Source organism: Camelina sativa, chromosome 9, assembly GCF_030686135.1.
Source record: "Camelina sativa cultivar CO46 ecotype springtype chromosome 9, ASM3068613v1".
NCBI lineage: Eukaryota > Viridiplantae > Streptophyta > Magnoliopsida > Brassicales > Brassicaceae > Camelina > Camelina sativa.
In genome coordinates this window covers 525,055-543,869 of record NC_141888.1, presented here as the reverse complement: position 1 = coordinate 543,869, position 18,815 = coordinate 525,055, and the positions used below count along the sequence as shown (strand labels likewise).

General features: G+C 37.6%; 1 protein-coding gene across 4 annotated transcripts; it reads right to left on the bottom strand.

Annotated features, from left to right (window-relative positions):
* Window positions 1–2,393: 2,393 nt before the first annotated feature.
* Window positions 2,394–6,455, bottom strand: LOC104710040 (transcription factor IIIB 60 kDa subunit-like). Of its 4 annotated transcripts, none has more exons than XM_010426575.2 (18): window positions 6,349–6,455; window positions 6,129–6,203; window positions 5,976–6,057; window positions 5,712–5,787; window positions 5,370–5,458; window positions 5,193–5,278; window positions 5,000–5,056; window positions 4,763–4,875; window positions 4,522–4,610; window positions 4,326–4,412; window positions 4,134–4,214; window positions 3,836–3,979; window positions 3,567–3,726; window positions 3,411–3,481; window positions 3,202–3,282; window positions 2,944–3,123; window positions 2,789–2,845; window positions 2,394–2,710 (listed from the first exon to the last, which is right to left on the bottom strand). In XM_010426575.2, the coding sequence occupies exons 2-18, from the start codon at window positions 6,188–6,190 to the stop codon at window positions 2,498–2,500; spliced, it is 1,728 nt and encodes a 575-aa protein (XP_010424877.1). In that variant the 5' UTR covers window positions 6,191–6,203; window positions 6,349–6,455; the 3' UTR covers window positions 2,394–2,497. The 4 variants fall into 4 exon arrangements, with proteins under 4 accessions (XP_010424877.1, XP_087322435.1, XP_010424878.1 ...); XM_087466309.1 differs by having other exon boundaries at window positions 5,919–6,057; window positions 6,349–6,433; XM_010426576.3 differs by having other exon boundaries at window positions 6,129–6,223; window positions 6,349–6,432.
* Between the last annotated feature and the right edge of the window lie 12,360 nt (window positions 6,456–18,815).

Here is an 18,815-nt window from a genome sequence, read left to right as displayed (position 1 = left end):
TTTTTTTTCCTATATCAACTTGCCAATTATTTGTACACTACATATTGAAAGTCAGTCGGCATTTATGTAGCTTGATTTAAAGAAAACAAAAATTAGGCTACATTTTTGACGAAATCATAAGATAACCTGAACTTGTGATCACATACAATAATAATAACATGTTTATATATGCAGTATAAACGCTCTATATACAAATACAATTAAACGTGGTTGTTTATAAATGCTGACAAGGAGAATCTAGAAGTAAGAAATGTTCAAAGAACGTGGCAAGACCATGAGGGTTATTATCCAAACAAAAATGAAAAGACCATGAGGGTTAGTTAAACAAGTACGTAACGTAATCACTGCGTGAGAAGCATATATATGGGCCCTTAATATCGATAAATATGTAACTTGTAAGCTCACGCAGTAGCATTTCCTGCGAAGTTGCCTTACCTCGTCCACTAATAATGACTTAAAACATTTGAATCTTTCTTTATGGTCAATATCGGTCATCAGTAAGTCTTAAAAATATACTTTTCGTCTGGAATGGATTTGAGGTCTCGAAATACATTCAACAACAGAGGAGTAACAATTTATTATTATCGATACAATATTGAACATAATCTATGTACGTATTAGTACTTTAATTAATAGTATAAAGATTATTTTATAATTTGCTGATATATGGATACGTACGTACATCGTGGTTCAAATTAAACAGCTACAGCAATTAAAACACATTATTTACACGTGCATCATCCGGTATATATAAATATATATCTCGTAATTCGTAGTTGTTAAAAGCATAGATCATAATATCCTTTTGTCCGGACGATCTTTGATGATAGTTGTTAAAAGCATAGATCATCCATCTTGGACGTAACGTAAGGAACAAAAATTCAACAATGGTTTCTATGAATCATACTACTTCCGCTGCTCGACTTTCGTAAGCACCTGAGCTTCACATGAACCGACATCACTCTTGCAACAAAGATGGATCTTTTCCACGTAATTAACTAATTAAGAGTATCAAAAATAAGAATAACAAACAAATATGGTGTTGACCCGGATCGGAGTGTGTTTCCTTGATAAGCAATCTCTATAAGTCGGATATAGAGATTTCCTTATTGTTACAAACAAAAGACTAGCTAGAGTAGAGAACTAACTAACTCATATGATGATCATATATATCATTTCCTAGCAGCTGCTAGCTGCTCTCCTAAAAGCAGCTGTTGTAACGGAAAATGCACATTTTGAGCTTTGTACGTTGAAAATGATCGATTTTGATCATTTGTATAAATCAGAGAGCTCTCGTGCTTTAAACGTGATCATGCATACATTTAGACCAGGTGAGGAGAAGCGAACTAGTTAGCAAATGGTAGGGCCACAATTTATTATTACATTTTATAATGATGAAATACAACATGAAAAGAACAAACCATGACGACAAACTCAATAACCATTGGACGACCTGAAAAAGATGGATTGCTACTCAACCAGTTGTATGACAAAGAATAAAACCGACTTATACATCAATTTGTGTGAATTGTTTATGGAAGACTCTTATCTCAATATATGGTTTGCCCATTTCATAGTTTGATCTGTTTTAGTTTCAATTTGGCATTTTAATTCTCTTTTAGCCGTAGAAGCTCCTTGCCCCCCTTAAGCTTTTATAGTTAATTTTGTTCCATTTTGGTAATACAACTTCACATTTTTTTTTTTTTTAAAAAGAAGCTGAAACACCTAGAAAACGGTTCAAATTTTAGTGGGGAAAAAGAAATATATATCAGTTAATGATGCACTCACACAGGAATTAAAATTTAAAGACCACAAAATTCACATACATAACCGAAAATGTTAAACCGGACCAAAAAACCCGGTAAAACTCAACATTAGAATTGTTGATCATAGAGAGGGAGAGAGATGGATGAGTCAACGCTGGAGCCCCGACAGCAAACAGGTAATGTTATTAGGGATGTCATATGCTTATATAATAGCACACTAATCTGGTAGTGCGGTACTTGCAAATTTGCAGGTAAAGCTAAACAACATGTTGTTCCACACGGCTCGTATAAACTGCTTGGCATGGTCACCAAACAACATCATGGTTGCCACTTTGCGTCATTGTATACGAAGTTGACAAGCCAGCTTCGAGTCGCATAACTGTAAGAAAGAATGTGTCTGATGACTCACTCTACTTCTGTAGTCAGTCAGGCGATAAATGTGTCTGATGAGTGTTTGCTGTTATTTTCTCTCGTTTCAACTGAAAAACTAGTGAACTAATATTATGTGATAATAATATTATGGTTTTGTGAATGAACTCTTCAGAAGAGTTCTTAAAGCCTAGCTCGATTTCTATATCAATTTTCTCAACTTGTTGCAAGAATAATGAGACATCATGATCGTCTGGGTGTTCTTCCAAACCATAGTACCCTCGATTAATCTTCACTCTACCCAAATTGAGTGTCAAAACTCAAGAATCAAAATATACAATACAAGTATAAAATATCATCTCTTAATACAATCCAAAATCATAACCATCCTCTTCCTCTTCTTCCATTTGGTCTTCATAGAATTTCTCATCTGTGTTCATCTCGTATGGTGCTGCGTCATGTTCTTCATGTTCTTCATCTTCTTCATCTTCTTCATCTTCAACAGTCTCATGCTCTTCCTTGTTCTTCTCTGTCACTGTCTCGGTTTTCGATTTCTTCTGTGACTTCTCAGCTGGCTGAAAGAAGAAACAAGAACAAAATTGTATGTATAGACCTGGAAGTGATGAGAAGTAAGGAAACAAGAATAAACTTACGCAATTAGTATCAAAGAGCTCGTCCAGGACATTGTAGTTGATTAACCCACTGAGTCTCTGTGCAAGACTCAAAATCAGAAACACAGGAAAACTCCAAACGGTTTCTATCGAAAGCTATATATATTTTTGACAAAAGATACAAATAGATATTTTACCTTCCTCTCAAGTGTTCGTCGAACTGCTTCCCCGACTGTAGCTGGTGGAGGCGCGTTCTTTGCTTCCTCAGCACGTTTTTCTCGCTTTTCCTTTCTAGATTTCGCCACGGCTGCTTTAGAAGCTTCGTCAAGGTTGCCCGAGTTTAAAGCCTTCCGGGCTGCTTCCTTCGCTGCTTGCTCCTACCAAAACAGTATAAAATTCTTCTCAGAGTGTCTGAATCCAAGAGAAGATAACTATAGCCTATATATATTAACCACCTTAAGATAGTCTCTGTTTTCTAGATTCCAGCCCATCGTCTTCAGCTGCGTTTCTTTCTCATCAAGAAGAATATCATCCACCTGGTAAGTATTATGACCAACGAATCAAATGTTAATAAGTTAAAACTCTAAGTACTAAAAGACTGCTCCATTTCATGTCGACTTAATTAACATCTAATACAAGACAAGAAAGCAAAACCATTGCCCACCTCAGAATCATCGGCGTCAGAAAGGTTGCCTGATTCATCCGACGCCCCATCTATTTCTCCATCTCCTTTCTCTGGAACAATGCACGCACACAAAGAGCTCAAAACAATAGCTAATCTGCTGCTGATTATTAGACATCATGCAAGTACACTACTCACCCTGACATTGTTTTTCCCTTTGGCTTACATTTACTTGTTCATAGCTACCAGTTCCTCCCTCGTTTTCTTCTCTAGCCGCTTTTTCCATTCTCTCTTTCTCTGCTCGCTGGAAAGCAGGAGGATCCGACCCACCAACAACTCCACCAGAAATTTTAATGAACTGCCGGAAAAATTATTTCTGATTGTCAGCTCTCGATCGGAGCCATTAATTTGTCGCCAGTTGCATAACCATAAAATAAAAATGGAAAGAGACAAGTCCGGAGACTTACATCATCGTGACAGTCCTTACATAATCCATAACCAAAAGGTTTTAAATCCTTATGTTTACAGTTCACTACTCCTTCGTCAGAATTTGATGTTCGGGTATAAGTTTGTTTACGCAATATGTTTTCGCTTTTATCAAGCTCATCAACCTAGACAAGCATGTACAAAGAATTGAAAAAGGATCAGCATAAACTCAACAAGTAATAATATATATGAGGCAAAAAAAAAAAATTGACAACATCTAATATATTAGCGTATAACTCTACAATTAGAAACGATTTGTAACATAATCCTGCAACTCACAGTTAAACTTGCAGCCTCGGTATTAGCAAACTCATTCAATCTTTTGGTTATTGTTGCTTCACACATATGCACCGTTTTTGCCTGAAAAATATTTAGAAACACACACATCAAATCGAAACATCTCCTTGCTCTCTCATCTTTATAACAATACAATATTCTTTAAAAAAGAGGCTTAAAAGATCATATTCTTACAATATCTGCCCTAGAGCACGTGATACCATGAGAAAGTGCAGCTATGTAAATTGCTGCTCCACATATTCCACTTGGTTTCCGGCCGGTCTGCAAAGCCAATAAATAGTTGGCCAGCATCAACACAAGCCATAATAATAAATAACTCTAAGACAAAAGAACATGTAGGAAACTATCCTTGTAACAATAAAAATCGCACCTGCATCCAATCTCTCTTCATACTAGATATAATGCTTGTAACCGTTTTCAAGAAATTTTTTGGAATATTGTTTGCACCTTTCAATAAGCCTGCAAGTGTATAATGAAACAAGGATTTGATATAACTGTTTGTATTTGGACTGATATGTTCACACACACCAACTAAAATATATATAAAAAAAAATAGAATGTTGTGCATAGATAAAGAAAAAGAATGGGAGCCAAAAAGACGACATACGTACTGTTTACGAATCGAGGAATGTAGATTGAAGGATCAACAAGCTCCTCATAGTTCCTGTTTTCCACAAGGTACAGCAATTCGCAGAGTTGCAAGTAGACAGAACCTAACTCGTAACTAGACATGAAACCAATATATACCAGCATTACTCAGACTCTGCATGCAGTAGTCTTAACAGGCACGCTAATTAGGCTATCAAATAAAGAGAAAAGTAGTATGGAAAGAAAACAACTCATCTTACACGCTAACTCGAAGGTAGCTTGAAAAATCAATAAGAAGTAACGGAATTTTCTCTGTCCTACCAAGTAAAGAGAAAGTATTTTGGTTAACATATATACAGCGAAATAAGGCATCACCCGTAACATCATAACTCATCAGCATGATATATAACGAGGGAAAGAAATCTGTAAGTAGGATTTTACTAAGATTCTAACCTGCAAGTCCTGCAAGTCAAGTAGAGACAGGAAGACTGTACAAGTTCAGTTCTGCGCCCTTTAGTGAAGTTTTGGTGAAGTGCCATCTTCAGAAGATAAATACAAAGTTAGACAGAATCCTGACAGATTGACTAATAAATAATATTCAGACGATATGTAAAAACCTAAACATCATACTTCAAAGAATTTGGCAGCCGTCTCAATCAAATAATCTTTTTCATCACCAATTCCCAAGGCATCTTTCAAATTCCTTAACTCATCTTTAGCTGCCAAAACAACAAAAGGTAAAAGCATGTCTCTGTCAGAGCAAAACAAAGGATGGCCTCAAATTTGGCAGGATGTGAAATACAAGTAGAGAATAAGGAGTGAGGAGGCTAAAAGATGAGCCAGCAGTGAATGTGTGCAAGTGGTAAAGATCAAACCGAACATAAACGAAAGTTGAAGACTAGCTAGATCATGTATCAGTGGCAGTACTATTAAGGCCAGGCCAGCAGTGAAGAGAAGAAAGTCTTATTATACCTATTCTCAATCTCCTTTCACGTGAGACTGAAATCCCACTCTGAACACTCCTCACAATGTTACCAGACGCTTGGCTCTGCAGACACAGAAATAAATAATTTCAAACCACTAGCTAGGGAGAAGAACATCATCATCTTCATATCTTAGAAGAGATTTGGCAAATAATAATAAATATATAGTCTATTTGATCACACCACCACCACGTACGTGGATTCAATTCATTCTAGGTCTAAATAAGAGTGAGCTTTGCGTAATTAGATAGACCTGTCCAGCCGCATTCTTAACGAATGTAACATCAGTAGAGAAATTGAAGTTTTCCAATATCCTCCCACATAAATCACATGCCCTACAAAAGCAAAAGCTCATCATAACTCGGAGCTATAGAAACCGCAAGTTTTAAAAATCCAAAATACTTACAAACCACCGTCAAAGGGGCGAATTCCGGGAACATTCTTGGCACAATGGTTACACCACACCATGGCTGCCCCTTCTCTAAAACTCAAAATACAGTACTATTAAGGAATTAATATTTGAAACAAGAGTGATTTCATTGCTACGAAAAGCTCGCGAGCAAGTGTAAAGGGAATATTCATTCGTGTTTGAAAATATAAACTCACTGAATATATAACCAACATACCCGTGCTAGCTGTGACGGTGACGGCGACGGCGACGACGGCGGAGGCGCGGAAGAAGGCAGAGAAAGCTGAGAGATTTTGCGATGTGTAAAAGTGTAAAGTGTAACGCAAAAGTTCGCCTAGGATGTTAAAATGGGCCATAATTTCGCGGGATGTAAAAATGGGCCATAATTTCGCAGGCCTGTCTTATAAAAATTAGCTTGATCCTTATAATCCCAACCGTTCGATTCTTTTTCAAACTTTTTTTTTCTTCTTATGCCAATTTGTTAAATTTTTGTAAGACTTAAGTTATTGACTCAGTGAATGAAGGTTTAAATGTCACCATAAAACGCCCAAAATTGTTAATTGAGGGTCCCTTATAATACTATCTAAATTGAAAATAACTAGTGATAAAAGTGCTAACTTTTTGGGGAATGGATTCTAGGTTGAAAAAAACAGGATTCTGTAAGCAATTTTCAACTTGACAACATCATGCGGATGCGTTACAACTCTTCTACTCTTGTGACCATATTCATAATCGGGTTACATATATTTCCACATATACTCGTATCTTCATCATGGGGGTTTCCAAAAATCATTATTTCATCATCGATTATGAATTGAGTAGTTTTTTTTTGTTCTGAATCAACTTGGCAATTATCTGTACACTATTAAAAGTCAGTCGGCATTATGTATTAGCTTGATCTAAAGAAAACAAAATTAGGCTACATTTTTGACCAAATCAAAAGATTACCTGAACTAATGATTACATATTTACATGCAATAATAAGATGCTTATATATACATTATGAAATCTCTATATACAAAATAGAATTAAACGTGGTTGTTTATAAATGCTGATAAGGAGCGAGAAGTAAGAAGTGTTCGAGGTCAAAAAAAAGTAAGAAGTGTTCAAAGAACGTGGGAAGACCATGAAGGTTATTATCCAAAAAAAAAAAGACCATGAGGGTTAGTTAAACAAGTACGTAACGTAATCACTGCGTCAGAAGCATGGGCCCTTAACATCTGTATGTAACTTGTAAGCTCACGCTGTAGCATTTCCTGAAAAGTTGCCTAATAATGACTAAACATTTGAATCTTCTTAGAGCATCATTACTAGTAGTTACTTTCCCAAAGTTCTCTTATTAAAAACTAATTAAAAACTATAAATAAGAAAGAGAAAGAAAGAAACCGGTGCTCAAATTACTTAGGAAAGTAACGTTTTTAACCTTTTTTAACAGATGTCATTTTCCTATAAGTTATATATTAAAATATTAATTTTTCTTTTTTCTGAGTAACGATTAACTTGTTCTACCAGTAAAGATGGTCTAAGGTCAATATGACAATATCATGTCATCAGTACGTCTTAAAAATATTTTCGTCTGGAATCCGAATGGATTTGATGTCTGAAATACATTGAACAACAGAGGAGTAACATTTTATTATCATTAATATGATATTGAACATAGTTTATATACGTATTAGTAATCTATATATACATTTTTGGAGACATTTATGAAATAAATCCTCAAGTTCAAACATATTTACAATCATGCCATTGACATTAAATTTTACAATTATTTTTTATTTTAAATAATATCAAATTCAGAATCTAATTGAAGAAAATTTTCTCCTATTCAAATTTCCAAAAGTATCTGCCCAACATCCATTAGCATTAAATATTTTATATTTAATTAATCCATTTTCTAAAAAACAGTACTAAATATTAAACACAATTGATTAACCATAGACAATAATAATATCCTAGATTTCCGATTAAACTTCTTGATTTAAAAAGACTTTACAAAAAAATACTCCACCATTTTAATCGACTTGCACAACTATAAATACAAAAGTGTTAAATGATATAGAAATAAAACTACAAAAGTTACAAATTAAATGATATAGAGATAAAACAACAAAAATTACAAAATCAAATTATAGTATACTCGTATAATTATAAAAATAGAATATATTATGTAATATTATTATCTCTACATTGTAAATGAAAAAAAAAATCACAAAAAGTATATTTATTGACTAAATTAAATTTAATGAACAATAAAGATATCCTAACTATATAATACACCACTACATTTGATAATGGAAGCTATACACTACATAATATAGTAGATTTAAAAAATACAAAATATATTATTTACATATATAATTAATTTAATAAATAAATTCTATATTGCTTTTTTAAACAAAAAATATAGCTCTGCGGTGTATATCTAGTTTAGTAGTATAAAGATTATTTTATAATTGCTGATATATGGATACGTACGTACATCGTGGTTCAAATTAATCAGCTATACTAATTAATACACATTATTTACACGCAGGACTGTTTACACGTGCATCATCCAATATATATAAATAGATATTTCGTAGGTAGACGAAAGATGTTATTCATTTTCTAAGTTAAGCTGCTTCAAATACTGTATTAGGAGTTTTTATTTTTATTCTTAGGCGAAAAGTGTTTAAATTCATTTCATTAATTACGGTAATTCGAATATCAAAAGTTTTAAACCAATATCCAAAAAATAATTGTAACGTATGTTCTGTGAAAGCTTGGCAGAAAGGACACTTTATATGTTCTGTTCGTATGGGTGGACCTAGGTATAAACAAGGAAGGTAGGTCACATGACCTGGGTAAATTTTTCAATTTCCCTAATTGTTCTTGAGAAAAAAAATAACACATTTACCCCATCAAATTTTTTTCTTTTGTTCTATTTGACCTGGTTTAGAAATCATCTTGGGTGACCTTTTGTTCCAGGACAATATTCTTTGATGATAGTTAAAAGCATAGATCATAACTGTTGTAAATGTTTGCTTCATATGGGCTTATTTGGTCTGAACCAAGAACTGGGCCTTTATTGGTGTGAAGCCCATATAGGATCTGTGTTGTGTGGCCTACAGGACTAAACCGACATAAGCTCTAGGGTTTCACTATAAAAGGGAAACTAGGGTTGAAGAAACATGTATGCTGAAGAAAGCCGCAGAGCACGCACTAAAGAAGCTGGAGGTACATTGGTGACGGCTGTAGGGCACAGCGCAGGACGCTGTGCATGGCAGACACAGAGACGCAGGACGCAGGGCGCAGTGCAGAGAGCATGCGCAGGGTGTCGTACATGGAGCTTGAAGCTGTGCGCAGAACCATGACAAAGGAGCAGAAGCTCGGCTGGGGTCGAAGGGCAGAGAGTCGGACATAACCTTGTCTAGGTTTAAGGTGTCTTCAGGACACTCTGATGAGAGACGAAGGTAGAGCTGCTTCTTTGGGGTTATGGAGGTGTTTATGGGTTATACATGGAGGGGAGAGCTGAACCAGAGACAGAGAGAGGAGAAGAAGAAAAGCTAGATCTATTATGTGTTTTCTTCTTTAGGTTCTCTGTAGTTGTTAGTTCTCTATGCTTTTATATGTAACACTGTGTGTAAACCTTGGTTGATTGATAGTGGACGTTTGTGGGAGAAGGTTCCCACACGAGATGTACCCTCTGCATGAGGGGAACTCTTTAAATCTCTGTGTTATGTTTATGTTATGCAAACTGATCTGTGAAGTAGAAGAGGAGTAGGGGCAGAGTCGCGGTCTGCGGTTCACTACAGAGGTGAATTAGGGTCTGCAATTCTCAACAAGTGGTATCAGAGCACAGGCTCAGGAATTCACAGACTCAGGCATGACGCTAAAAGCATACAAGGAGGATCCGGAGACTGTTGTAGAAGACTCGAAGGTTGAATCAATTATGGGGTTGGTTTAAGGTGGAGTTATCTGCAGAATATGATTCAGGTTCATGGATGGATGTGTGAAGGTGATTTGCACATGGCTGTGAAGAAGGAATTGAAGCATCATCCATAAGGCTCAAAATTTATCAAAACAGGAGTTCAGTTTTCCGCTGCGGTCACAAGGTACATGTGATGTTCTGTTTTGAAGCTTCTGAATACTCAAAGCTGTTTCAGTTTATGGAATCTAGACGCTAGGAGAACGCAAGGATGTAGACGTCTTCAACTATTGAAAAGTCAGTTTTCGGTTGTTGAAAGTCTGTGTAGTGGTGTTCAGAAATTGGTTGAAGGTACAATTATTGGAGTCACAAATTTCCTAAGGGACGCCTTCAAAGGTAAATCTGTCTAAGAGGGTTGTTAGGTCAGCTAGTTGTGTCGAAGATTCAAATGAGTATGAAGATTGACCAGGCAATTTGTGTTGAAGTGGTCAGATTTGAGAGGTGTTGGGTGAATGGTGAAGTCTCAAGAATGGATCAGGTTGTTAGAGATTTGAAAGGACTACAATCAAGGTAGGTCTATAGAGAATGGGAATGCAGAAGAGTACCAAGAGTCGAAGTTGCAGCCAATGCGATTTTATTTGTCAAGGTGGAGTTGGTTCTTCAAGGTGACTTAAAATCTCTGGAAGACTTTTGTAGACGTTGCAGGACTGTGCAAGAGTTTGCAAGTAAGTGCAAGAATCTACAAGGCTGGCGGAAGGTGACTGGGGTTAGGTTTTGCATTGAGAAGAGAATCAGGAACAGAAAAGTTTTGGTTCGCCTGTTTGCATCTACAGAGATGATCTGGTGGATGAATCTTCTGAAGGTATCACTTGTAGGAAGTTTAAGTGTTTGTTGACACTTAATAAGGAAGCATGTGAGTATAAGGGGAGGATTCAAGTAGATCTCTGGTGGTTAAAGATGCAGGTTATGATAGACAAGACTAGTAGAAGACTAGTGGGTCTAGCAACATCATTAAGTTTTCTCAGGAGAGTCACTTACACGAAGGTTAAGTGAGGATTCATCAATGGTAAAGACATGTCAAGTTGTATTGATGAATGGTGAGAAAAGGTATGATGCTGGTACCAAGGTTCTTCTTGGTAAGGTCTGCAAACGTGAAGAACTATTGCAGGGTTATGTTAATAGTGGGTGTGGCTTCAGGGATTCTAGAGTGAAGCACTAAAGGCTGTTACAAGGAGACTAGCAGAGGTTTTTAAGCTGTTGGTCGGACATCTGTTTTTAACATGTGGTTGAACAGGAGGTTGTACTGTCAGATCGTACAAGCTGGATTCAAGAATCAATTGGTTAAACAGATGGGATGTAAACTCAATCTCAAGAGTAATGCATTGGGTTGAGATTGTTTACATGATGAATCAGAGATTGTTTCAGGATTGAAGCATGTATGATTCATGTGTTCTGCATGAGATTCAAGGAAGTTTGGTTCAAGCTCAGTGCACATGAGGGGAATCAAAGGTCGACCAAGTGAATCAGGTTGCAGACGGATACAGATGATATACAATCATGATAACAGGTCTGTGGTATTTATCAGAAACCATGAAAGAGGTTGTGTGATTGTTGTAATCGTGTTCTGAGAGGTTGATGTCTCAGGTTTTACTAGTTCTAAAAGTTTCAAGATCAAGGTTCCATAAGCAAGCAAGGTGTTACTTGCGGGTGAATTAGAAGTTCTGGTTCTAGGTGGAGCTGTTGTGAGGAACAGGAGAATCGAGTAAAGGTCTTCATAAGTGTTTCTAAGACCAGGAGAAACAAGGTTGAAGAAGATGATTCGTGTAAGGAGTGACACGAACTTGTTGGGACAGCTGAAGAGCATCATAAGCTATTCAGAGAAGCTGTCAAGAACAAGGTGAAGCTGTATTGCTTTGCAAACTGAAATTTCAGAAAGTTCGAACATAGGGACAATCATGACAGTCTAAAGATTTGATAGGTGCTGGAATTTCAGAGCAATAGAGGATGGCATTGAAGAACACAAAGGAACATTAAACGGTTGGTTGTGTTCTGTATTGATTATCAAGAAACAAGGTTGTAAGGGTTTCTTCAGTTGTCGGGTTCAGTGGTCGGAGTTTGTTGTAAATGTTTGCTTCATATGGGCTTATTTGGTCTGAACCAAGAACTGGGCCTCTATTGGTGTGAAGCCCATACAGGATCCGTGTTGTGTGGCCTGCAGGACTAAACCGACATAAGCTCTAGGGTTTCACTATAAAAGGGAAACTAGGGTTGAAGAAACATGTATGCTGAAGAAAGCCGCAGAGCACGCACTAAAGAAGCTGGAGGTACATTGGTGAAGGTTGTAGGGCACAGCGCAGGGCGCTATGCATGGCAGACGCAGAGACGCAGGGCGCAGTGCAGAAAGCATGCGCAGGGCGTCGTACATGGAGCTTGAAGCTGTGCGCAGAACCATGATAAAGGAGCAGAAGCTCGGCTGAGGTCAAAGGGCTGAGAGTCGGACATAACCTTGTCTAGGTTTAAGGTGTCTTCAGGACACTCTGATGAGAGACGAAGGTGGAGCTGCTTCTTTGGGGTTATGGAGGTGTTTATGGGTTATACATGGAGAGGAGAGCTGAACCAGAGACAGAGAAAGAGGAAGAAGAAAAGCTAGATCTATTATGTGTTTTCTTCCTCAGGTTCTCTGTAGTTGTTAGTTCTCTAAGCTTGTATATGTAATACTAGCCCTGGGCGTTCGGACATCGGGTCGGTTTCGGGTCGGGTAATTTGGATTTCGGATAATTTGGATATTGATTCTAATATCCATACGGATTATTAGGCATAATTGTTCGGATGTCGGGTCGGTTTCGGATCGGGTTATTCGGATTTCGGATAATTTGGATATTGATTCTAATATCCATACGGATAATTTATAAACTTCGGATCGGATTTCGGGTCGGATTTTTCTTGTATCGGATATTGTTTTCGGATATTTCAGACCCGATTATTATTTTAGATGTTGTTTGAAATTTTTAATAAAGCAACATCTTAAAGCAATAACATCCGACTTGGGGGAAAAAAAGCAATAACATCTTAAAGAATTCATAACATCTTAAATTGAAACCATGTGAATGTCGATAACAGCTTAAAAATTTGAAAACCAAACCTATAAGGCAATAACATCCTAAAAAGGTAAATCACCATCGTAAATTTCAAAACCAAAGTAGAGCACCATGCTAAAGAACAAAGATAAATAGAAAGATAAAAGATGATCTTGCAATAACAACCTCCAATGCAAGCCACCAACAACGACCTCCTCAAGCTTCTTAGTCCCATACTTCGACTTCTTCATGCCCCTAATACACCAAAGTAACAAATTCTTAGTTAAAAACCAGTGTAACAAAATCTTAGTTAAAAACCAGTGTAAGCATCCTTAAACATTTACATTACATCCGAGTGATGTGTTTATGCAAGTCTTCTAGTTTAAGTCTTCACCTTCAAAGTCTGAAAAGAAAGAAAAATAGCAATTGATAAGTGACGGTTTTAAAAACAAATAACTACTAAGGATGAAGTAAGTAGGTTTGGGCATACCTTTCTCAAGTTTATCAAGCAGTTCAATGTCTGCAAGCAATTGTGCATTTGTAACAATTGCTTTCTCACCAAAGTGATTCTCATTCTTCATCCACTGCTGCAAGCATATCAAAACTTCCACCATATAATGTGTTAAGCAACTTCTGTGTGGCTCTATGACCCTCCCACTAGTACTAAATGCACTTTCAGATGCAACTGATGAAACCTGCATTGCAAGAACATCCCTAGCTATTTCTGATAAAACTGGATACCTACCACAGTTGAGCCTCCACCAAGACAACACATCCCACTCGGAACCAACAATAGTTCTAGGATTTTCCACTTTTTCATTCAAATACACATCCAACTCATCCCTACCATCATCAACCCCAATCTCATCAACCAACTCCTTATAAGCAAAGTCCATCCTCTCATACGCCCCCATACTATCAGACATTAAATCAGTGGACTCACCTTGGCTAACAGAAGTTGATGTCTGAGTGGACTGTGATGATTGACCACTTGGTACTTTCTGAAGACGACTGCTATACTCCTTAAACAGAGATGTCAGAAAAGTGGTGATTCTATCACTCATCTCCTTAGAATCAGTTGTATCTTTCCCATAAAGCTTGTCAAAGCACATCTTCGCAAATTGCATTTTCTTGCGTGGATCAAACACACTTGCAACAATCAGAAAAACATTGATGTTTCTCATTCCATCCCAGTACTTCTCGAATTTCAACAACATAGCATCGGCTTTTGATTTCAAATCAGTATCAATACTATTGCTAAGTGACATTAAATTCCTCTCTATAGTTACTATCTCTCCATAGCACTTAGAAGAAGCAACTGAGGTTGAAGCAGACACAACCAAAGTAGAATTGTAGAATATGATTAGAAATCTCACTAACCTTTCTACAGCACTCCAATCAGCCCTTGTAGGCGGCCCAATCTTTTTCTTCCCATTCTCGACCTCATTGAAGTAGTCATTGTACATCTTGTCCTCCGCCTCCATTCTATCAAATGCCAATCTAAAATCAATAGCTCTTGACAACATTAAGTATGTCGAATTCCACCTTGTTTTGATGTCCACTGGTAAACTCCCTCTAGTCATCTTCCCAGTGACAACTTTCTGCTCAAAGGAATCACATCTTGAAGTAGAAGACCTCACATACTGAACTGCATTGCGTATGGCTGTCACATTTTCACTCAACTCATGCAAACCGTCCCTAACAATCAAATTGATTATGTGAGCACAACACCTCATATGCATACTCTCTCCATTTAAAACAAATGCTTCACTGTTCCTTAAGCTGAATGCCTCCTGAAATTTCTTCAAAGCAGAAGTATTTGCAGTTGCATTGTCGACTGTCACAGTTAAAATCTTCTCTATGCCCCACTCAGCCAAACAGTCAAGAAGAACTCGTGATATTGTTGCTCCTTTGTGATCGGTAATGTACTTAAACCCAATAATCAGCTTCCTCAATCGCCAAGAAACATCAATAAAGTGTGCTGTAATCACCATGTAACTAGAACCTGTAGCTTTAGCAACCCAAATGTCAGTTGTCAAAGAGACTCTTGGCTTACTAGCAACAATCCAAGTTCGCAGACTTGCTTTCATCTCCACATACATTCTAACAATGGCCTTTGTAGCTGTTCTTCTCGAATGTGGCTTGTAGAGGTTGACTCTGTTGCAGAAATGCTTCCAACCGATGCTTTCAATGAAAGCAAGTGGCAGCTCTGACAGCACAATCATCTCATTTGAAGCCTCCCTGAACACTTCTTCAGTAACTTTTCCACTCTGAAGCTGTCCCTGACTGTTAATCACAGTCTGTGATTGTTTCTGCTTCCATGCTTGAAAATGCTTGCAGCTCTCCATATGAGCCTTCAAGTGAGAAGTCCCTGACTTTGAATCACAACCGTAAGACTTGTGGCAGTAATTACACTTACATCGCTTAACATTGTCATCAAATCTTGTGAAATGTCCCCAGACAGTAGATCTTGTACTCGGCTTTCTCTTTGGTTGGTCCGGTTGTGTTGAGCCTCCACCATCTGCTGGACCATCTTTCCTTTTGTTTCCACTCTCAGGTATCAAATTTGGGTCAGCTTTCTCCTTGTCAATGTTGTCTGCAAATGTTGAGGAATCCATCTAAAAATAAAAAGAATGCAAGTTAATAAACCAACTTATACGAAGCATATGAATTTTGTTTCTATCTAAACATGAAAACCAACTTAAACGAAGCATCAACTGTGTTTCTAACTGGACAAGAAAACAATAATACTCACTAGTCACTACTAAGAATCGGGATTGCGTACAAGACATATACGGATCATACTTATCATTCACACTACTCAAAAAAAAAAATTCTTTCTATCGGATCATAACTTGAAAACTAACTTAAAAGAAGCATGAACTTTGTTTGTAAATGGAGAAGAAAACAATAATACTCACTTGTGACTTATACGGATCATAAGTATCATTCACACTACTCAAAAAAAAAATTTCTTTCTATCGGATCATAACTTGAAAACTAACTTAAAAGAAGCATGAACTTTGTTTGTAAATGGAGAAGAAAACAATAATACTCACTTGTGACTTATACGGATCATAAGTATCATTCACACTACTCAAAAAAAAAAATTCTTTCTATCGGATCATAACTTGAAAACTAACTTAAAAGAAGCATGAACTTTGTTTGTAAATGGAGAAGAAAACAATAATACTCACTTGTGACTTATACGGATCATACTTATCATTCACACTACTCAAAATTTTGTGTCTATCGGATCATAACTTGAAAAATAAACTTATACGGATCATAACTTTGTTTCTAATTGTGGAGCTGAGAACTATAATACTCAAAATCGGGATCGAGCAAACCATTAGCTAATCTAATTTAGGAGTTAAGAATCAAGCAAATTGAAACACAAAATCAAGCAACTAACATACATATTTCACACAAAATCAAAATCACGCTCAACAACTTGAATTCCTCTCAAGGAAAAAGAAGAATAATAGAATAACTTAGACTTACTGATATCGATTTCTTGATGCCTTTGACGGAGAAGACTGGGGCCACGAGAATTGTATTAGGGATTCCATGGAAAGGGTTTTGCCTTTATATGTAGAGAGTCGCGAGAGATAAGGGAAGAAGATCATGGATACAATCATACCGGTGTATGGATCGCGAGAGATAAGGGAAATGGAGATCGATGTATATCGGAGTGTATATCGGAGGATCTCGAGAGAAAAGGAAATGGGGATCGGATGAGTTCGGTTGTTCTTCGGGTTTCGGATTTTATCCGATCCGGTCCGATGTCCGACGGATTGATAAATCAATAACCATTCGGTTATTGTCTTCAGTTCGGGGTATATCCGTATCCGAGTTTTTCGGATCGGATACGGTTCGGGTAATCGGATACGGGTAAAAGGCCCAGGCCTATGTAATACTATGTAAAACCTTGGTTGATTGATAGTGGATGTACCCTCTGCATGAGGGGAACTCGTTAAATCTCTGTGTTATGTTTATGTTATGCAAACTGATCTGTGAAGTAGAAGAGGAGTAGGGGCAGAGACGCGGTCTGCGGTTCACTACAGAGGTGAATCGGGGTCTGCGATTCTCAACAGAGTTCGTCTGCAAGTGGGATTACAGTCATCAGAAGAAGGAAGCTTGAAGGAGAGTCGCAAATCTCTTTAAGTTTCTGAAGATGAAGTTAAAAATTCCTAAGGTGGACAAAAGATAAGGATCATTGGGAGTTGCAGGTTCTACAGGAGAAGACAAGCTTTGTTTTTCTTTTCAGGAAAGAATCAACACAAAGGGGATTTTGTGAGTTGGACCAAATGAAGCAAAAGGTGGAGTTTGTTGTAAATATTTGCTTCATATGGGCTTATTTGGTATGAACCAAGAACTTGGCCTTTATTGGTGTGAAGCCCATACAGGATCCGTGTTGTGTGGCCTGCAGGACTAAACCGACATAAGCTCTAGGGTTTCACTATAAAAGGGAAACTAGGGTTGAAGAAACATGTATGCTGAAGAAAGCCGCAGAGCACGCACTAAAGAAGCTGGAGGTACATTGGTGACGGCTGTAGGGCACAGCGCAGGGCGCTGTGCATGGCAGACGCAGAGACGCAGGGCGCAGTGCAGAGAGCATGCGCAGGGTGTTGTACATGGAGCTTGAAGCTGTGCGCAGAACCATGATAAAAGAGCAGAAGCTCGGCTGGGGTCGAAGGGCTGAGAGTCGGACATAACCTTGTCTAGGTTTAAGGTGTCTTCAGGACACTCTGATGAGAGACGAAGGTAGAGCTGCTTCTTTGGGGTTATGGAGGTGTTTATGGGTTATACATGGAGGGGAGAGCTGAACCAGAGACAGAGAGAGGAGAAGAAGAAAAGCTAGATCTATTATGTGTTTTCTTCTTCAGGTTCTCTGTAGTTGTTAGTTCTCTATGCTTGTATATGTAACATTGTGTGTAAACCTTGGTTGATTGATAGTGGATGTTTGTGGGAGAAGGTTCCCACACGAGATGTATCCTCTGCATGAGGGGAACTCTTTAAATCTCTGTGTTATGTTTATGTTATGCAAACTGATCTGTGAAGTAGAAGAGGAGTAGGGGCAGAGTCATGGTCTGCGGTTCACTACAGAGGTGAATCGGGGTCTGCGATTCTCAACAATAACCATCTTGGACGTAACTGAACAAAAATTTAACCATGGTTTCTAGGAATCATACTACTTCCGCTGCTCGACTTTCGTAAGCACCTGAGCTTGACATGAACCGACATCACTCTCGCAACATATATAGCTGGATATTTCCTCGTAATTAACTAATTAAGAGAGATGAAAAAAGAAGAATAACCAACAAATATGTGGTGTTGACCTGGAGTGTGTTTCCTTGATAAGCAAGCAACTATATATGTTGGATATCATGTAGTAAGGAGGATGCTTAAGAGAGATTTCCTTATTGTTACAAACAAAAGACTAGAGAGGCCGAGTCGCCGAGAACAGAACTAAGTAACTCATATGATGTATATCATTTCCTAGCTAGGCTGTTTTAGGAGAGCAGCTGTTGTTACGGAAAATACACATTTTGAGCTTTGCACGTTGAAAATGATCGATTTTGATCATTTGTCTAAATTAGAGAGCTCTCTTGCTTTAAATGTGACTATGCATACACTTAGACCAGGTGAGGAGAAGCGAACTAGTTAGCAAATGGTACGGCGCCACTAAAT